Source organism: Sceloporus occidentalis, unplaced genomic scaffold (assembly GCF_023333645.1).
Source record: "Sceloporus occidentalis isolate IW3139 unplaced genomic scaffold, rSceOcc1.0.p SCAF_22, whole genome shotgun sequence".
NCBI lineage: Eukaryota > Metazoa > Chordata > Lepidosauria > Squamata > Phrynosomatidae > Sceloporus > Sceloporus occidentalis.
In genome coordinates this window covers 654,114-660,601 of record NW_028317002.1, presented here as the reverse complement: position 1 = coordinate 660,601, position 6,488 = coordinate 654,114, and the positions used below count along the sequence as shown (strand labels likewise).

The window sequence follows — 6,488 nt, the reverse complement described above, 5'->3', positions numbered from 1 at the left end:
GTTTATTACTTGTTTCAGTTCAGCTGCTACAATCATTCTAAGTTTAAGATGATACATTTATTTCTTAGTTTTAAAGAACAAATAATACTTAATAATGAAATAAGAACATAGTAACATTATTTGTTACATTATCTATTCTATACAATGCACATGCTACAATATGGTAAATAAAAGTACATCAGGTGACATGTCAACATGTTGTGGAGCTGTCCACATAAAGTACATTTACAAGCCATGATATAGTTAAAAAAATAAAACATCACAGAAAAGTGCAAATAGCGTCTGTTAATTGAAAGTTGGGTTCTGTACACCACATAAAACCAAACTGTTTTGTTTTTTTCTGCTTAGCAACGTGACAGAAAATATGAAGAAACATATGCTAGTGACTCCAAGGATCACCACTCCTGAGATGAGAGCACTGGTGACAGAATTGATCTGAAAGTTGGGACTACTTGCTTGGGCTGCAAAAAAACAACAAAAAATATATAGGGTAAATGCGCATACAACAATTATTGTATAACCTCCTTTGAGTTTCATCAAGTGATGGGTGTCCACATCATAGTTTCATATTTTGTAAAGGTTCTTTTCTCCAGACTTTCATTTGCTCTTCCTATCAAGAAAAGGGACTTAAAAATACATGGCCGGCATATCCAGCCAGCAGCCATATGTTGCGTAACATCCATTGGTCTTAAACTGCAAGGGCCTCTTTTCATCACCAGTATAGCCCTGGCAGTGAGCACCGTAATAATTTACACTATTAAAAGTTTTATGTTGTTATAGAAAATGTGTATTAAGCAGAAGACATGTTAGGTTTGTTTGTCTGCAGGGCTGGGAGCTGTCTCTCACATCTGGGCAAACCTTAGCCTGAGACATTAATGGATCAGCAGTCACTAATATTTCCTTTCTTTTTGTTCCTGGAAATACTTTCATCAAATATCTTTGAAAACACAAGCTGTAATATACTGAGGTTAATTTTACACACCTTAAAGGCTGGCAAAAATATGGGTTATAAATAAAAAGTGATTCTGGTGCATAATTTTAAATGGTCTTATTACCATAGAGGGCAATGGAAGGTTTTGCATCACAGTCATTTTTATATTAAAACTGCTATTACCTGCACCTGTCCCAATAACAACCAATATTTTAAGATACTAAAGGCTTGATTCAATGACCCATCTAAAATGAATATTGCATGCTACAATCATACTAAGAACTCAGTAATTTGACTTTGTTTGACACAAACAGATAATATTATAGCTAACTGCTCAAATGCACTTACGCATTTAACATATCTTCACAGCACAACATGCATCATTTCCACAATCTAACCATTGAAAGTCTAATACCACCAAAGAAAAATGTCTAAATGCACATCATTACCACATCAGAAGCGCATTACAGAATATGGTACAGCCAGTACCGACTGATGTTTGTTTTGATATCTGTTTAGACCTTTGGTCAATGAATATATGTGTTTGCTTTTGTAGCTAGTAATATATTTCACAAAATATAATTAAACTGCAAATGTAATAATGACATGAATGTATCAAATATGGAGGTGAAAATAAAAGGATGCATTACAAAGGTGCATTTTTAAAAAAATGTAACAAAGTGTAACACTTTTTTTGAATAATTAAACACAAAAATGCAGTGCCGCTATATTTTCTTACACTCATAAATCTGAAATAATTTATCATTTATATCATATATAATTTACCATCTCCTACTAAAACAAAGGCAACCGTCAAAACATGTTTTTTGTTCAATTAAGTGTTTACAATATGTGAGTATGTCGCTCTATATCAAAGTGAACCTGACCATTTGGTGTCTGAAACGTAGGAATATATTAGATGCTAAACAATCATATTCATATGTTAAAATTTCTAAATTTATTTTTTAAGTGAGTGTCACTGTGTGCTTAACAGCAAAAAGAAAATAAAAGTGATTAAACTTAACAGAAACACAGCAAGGCTGGTTAGACTGCCTATATTACATTGCTCATGATAAAAATCTTTTCAGTGTGCTGCATTTTGGGTACATGCCAAGTTCAGTCCTAAAATAAGCATTTTTAGTAACAATACAACATTATCCTAATATCCTAAACTGAAAGTATAAATTACATTGTATGTGTTAGTTAAAATGGGGATTTTTCTATCTACACATTAGTGGACAACTGATCGACTTTAAAATATCTTCCTCAGAAACATGAAAGCAAAAGGTCTATACAATCATTAACCATCAATGTTTAAGAACTAAGTAAAACAAAATAGATTGATAGGGGTAAATTGTACATCCTACTCTATACTAGTGAACAGAATGAATGAAATACACTCAATAAGTTATGGGATAATGTCGTAACATGGGTTTATATAAATGTATGTCTTTAACATGATATTGTCTTTTTCATACCACAGAGAATATTTACGTTTACTCTTACTCCATCAATATAAAACACAAAATACACTTACAAGAAAATATTAACACAGAAATAAACTTACCAAGCTGCGAGTTGTTTGTTGGGGACTCGTCTGCAATATTGAAAAGTAGTTTACAAGCAGTTTCAAGACCAGAGCAGATAATAACAACACGAACAAACCATACATAGTATTATTCGGTAATTATTCTTTGTTGTCACAATAATTATTTATATCATATTCACAAGAAATATTAATATAAACATGGTTTCAAATTGGTCAATGTTCCCATTCATTAACTAGGGACATGGAAGTAAGACTAACTATTAACATTTAACACTGCTACTTTACATTATTAGTTACATCCTAAGCATATAATTTTCAACTAAAGTAAATCTTTCTATTATAATGGGCACTTTTATTTTATTTACTGAAAATAGTTTGTAGAAGCATAGTTAATTTATCATACAGTTTGTACATAACTTAATCTTACAATTGTTGAACTATATTCAGTCTGGTTTTCCTATTAAATTGTGTAACTGAACATTTCTTAAAAGGTCAGTGCTTTGTGGCTTTAGGGATCTCTGCACCATTCTTCTGCCCTTTTCAATAGAACATTATCCTAGTGATTAATTTGAATACGTTTTCCAAGTAACTTCAGCAAAGCCCAGGAAAGCAGAATATTATAGAAGAAATACATATTTGAGAATAAAAAATGAAATTTTATACTTAACTTTTTTAACTTAATGCAGCATTAAAAACAGCTTGCCTATTGCTTCTGAATGCCGAGATTCTTCATAGAAATTACAATCTCACTGTATAAAATCTGGCCTAATTTATTGTTTTTGTTAGGTACATGTGTTATGTGACACAAAAACAAGTTGTCACAGAAACAGCTTCATAAACATTATTGTGTTATTTTCCTGTGATTACAACTACAGAAGAAATGTCAAATAGGCAAAATTTATTTGTTTAGCATGAGAGTGCAATTAAGGTTTTGTGTAAGTGAGAAAGCACATTTAGATGTTTTGTTCACAATGATGGGGATGTTGTAAAGTTAAATTTGGAATGGGACATCGCCCAAGCACAGGCACATTCAGTCTCCGCACCCCCATAGGTATTTTCTCTTGACAAAACACCCCCTATACATACACACTTCAGGCAAACTCTCTCCTCGCACATCCCTTCCTTGTTTCCTTTATCCTGCCCGGTACAGTCCATGGATCCCTCCAGATCTCTACATACTGTAATTATACCTACTCTTCTATCAATTATTATCAATTATTGTCCCAAAATATTCTTAGAAATGTAAGAGTTGCACGTTTATTCTTATTTGGGGCTGCAACAACTAATCGATAAAATTGATAATAATCAATAATGAAAATCGTTGCCAAGAGCAAATGCACTTAAAAATACCCCTCGTTTTATAATCCGTTTCATTCAGAGTGACTTACAACAGCAGTTACTACTTACAGTCCCTCCCTGCAATCACTCTGATGATTGGCCCGCCCCTTTCCTTCTCCTAGTCCCTCCCTGCAGCCACGCTAATGATTGGCCCCACCCAGTTCCTGATAGTGTCCACACTGCTCAGACACTCATCTAACTGTGAGTATAAAATTAATATTTGGGCTGATGAAAGTTAGGGGAGTTGGGGGTTAATTTAGGGGCAGTTATGGTTAATGGGGTATTTAGGGTTAATTTAGGGGCAGTTATGGTTGATGGGGTCCTTAGGGTTAATTTAGGGGCAGTTACGGTAAATGGGTCTTTAGGGTAAATTTAATGCTGAGGACTGAGGGTTAATTTAATTAATTTAACTTAAGGTGCAGTTAGAGGGAACAGGGTGCAAACTAAGGGGAATCTAAATCCTGGAGGCAGTGAAGAGTAACCCTTTATTTATTTATAAAAGTATTGTGTCAGTGTGCTGTCAACAAGTCTGTGAATCTATGAGTGCACTATGGGATATCTGGGGGGTGTAAGGCATATTTGAAGAGGACAGAGTGGCATATCTGGGGGTATAAGGCGTACTGGGGTATAAGGCATATCAGGGGGCACAGTCGCGTATCAGGGGATATAAGGCATATAGGGTATATAAGGTATATGTGGGAGGCAGGTTGGCAAAAAGAAACAAGAAATGCATTTTTTTTTTCTGTTTATTTTTAACATCCTGTTTGTGTATTAAATTATTTTAAATAAATTAAAAATGTACATTTTTTTAATGAAAATAATCGTTAGTTGCAGCCCTATTCTTATTTACCAAGTTGTATAACATTTCATTGATGCATGTTGGACCTGTCATTTTCTACCCATTTTCTTTTTAAACCTAATATATATTCTCATATATTGCCGTATCTTCATGTAAAAGTAGACAATAGTTACTCATAAGAGCATGTACTGAAACAATATTATCAGGGAAGATGAAAAAACCAGCTATAGCAAAATGTAAACATAAAAAATAGAGATTACTTCCTTTACATTTAAGAGAAATAAAAATGTTTATTATATCCAAAGCTAAACTACAGTATTGTCCAAACAAGTTATTCAGTGATGTTTTAGGACAACGAAATGTGACTTGGGTTTGTTTTGTTTCCTGCAGCTGTTAACTAAACACAGTAACAGTACAATCCCTCTCTTTGAGCTAGGCAAAAAGCCAGCAATCAGTAGCAAAATTCTGTTTGGTTAAAATGATTCTTTCCTTATGCTACTAGCTATGTAACCTACAAATGATTTTGAATGTTGTCCACCACAGATATGTACTGTTTGGAAGAATGTACATTGCCCAAATACAAATTGTTCTAATTAGCATACAGAGAATATGATGGCATGACTAAACCCAAGGAAAACTGTTGATTAGAATTTCGCACTTTACTAGTTGAGATTTTGTTTCTTTTTTTCGCAATGTTTTGATTAAAGTGCAACCATTGTTTTTTTTCTATCTTACCTATACATATGTACAATTTAATATTCATATTAATTAAGCAATTGGCTGCAAAGTAAAAGCATTAACAGTGATCCTATTTCCGCTGCACAAATGGGTCTGTGATATTTGTAGAACAATTTAGCCTTGGAGATGCAGCATAAATTGTATAGAGCTGTGCATTTGTCTGCCAGGTTTGCCTGCATAGAAATTGCTGGCAACCCTTAACCGCATTTCTACATCAAGTTTAAATGTCTGGGCAAGCAGCAGGCACACATATTATCAGCAAGTGTAGACTTTAATTAAAAAGCCTAAAGTGCTGCCATTGTAGGTTTGATTCAACCTCTATTCCACTTCAGAATGAGTATATGTCAAGAATTTATGTTCTGGTGAGATGATAAGAAGACTTCATTCAAAATTAACTTGTATTTTGTGTTGTTGATTAGTGCATTATAGTAGTATTGATTAGAAAATACAGATGGAACCAAGGGCTGCTATCCAAAGCAAGGTTGCCAAAGCGAAGAAGGGTAGTTTTTAGTTTATCAAACAAGTGGTGATAGCAAACTATTATTTCCTTGATAGGCCTTTCCCATAAAAACTTTTTAATTAGGTTGAAGACAACTTTTTAGTACTAATGTGTACCACATCAAAGTCCAGTTAACATGACAAAATCATTTTTTGTGTAAAAAAAATAAGAGAAACCTATTCATTTAGCAATTGTAAAAATCTCCCCTGCCCTTTTTACAGAGTTTCACAGACAGCCAAGTTTCACAGAAAATTGAATGAAGAAAAAAGACACTGGGAGATGCAGATGAAGACAGAAAAAAGATTCAAGAGAAATAGCGGAGCTGCGGGAAAGGAAACACGGACACGGTCTGTAGAGAAGGTTGAAAGATATTGAGAGAGACCATGATTGAAAGTGTGAGAGAAATTTTGAGAGAGTGAGTGAGGGTGGTAACAAATTTATTTCCAGATGGAAAAATCCCTCCATATTTCATCTGAACTGAAAGGACAAGAAACAAATTCTGAAAATGAATGAACAAAAAAAGGAAACAAAAATGTGTCTGAATTAACTTCAGTCTATTTGCACCAGTCTAATGATTATAAAAAAACGCCTAAAAACTATTGAACCACTGGTTAAGAAGATTATTAAAGCATAA

At 33.6% G+C, this 6,488-nt stretch overlaps 1 protein-coding gene across 2 annotated transcripts in view; it reads right to left on the bottom strand.

The window, feature by feature from the left end:
- Positions 1 to 285: 285 nt before the first annotated feature.
- LOC149300875 (zona pellucida-like domain-containing protein 1) overlaps positions 286 to 6,488 on the bottom strand; it is a 28,746-nt gene continuing 22,543 nt past the window's right edge. The window contains exons 9-10 of one of the 2 annotated variants that reach the window (XM_089484677.1): positions 2,495 to 2,528; positions 286 to 448 (exon numbers count right to left, since the gene is read on the bottom strand). In XM_089484677.1, the coding sequence (XP_089340803.1) occupies positions 286 to 448; positions 2,495 to 2,528 (197 nt within the window). Of the gene's footprint in view, positions 462 to 2,494; positions 2,529 to 6,488 lie in introns of both variants that reach the window. The other variant, XM_089484676.1, reaches the window with a different exon arrangement.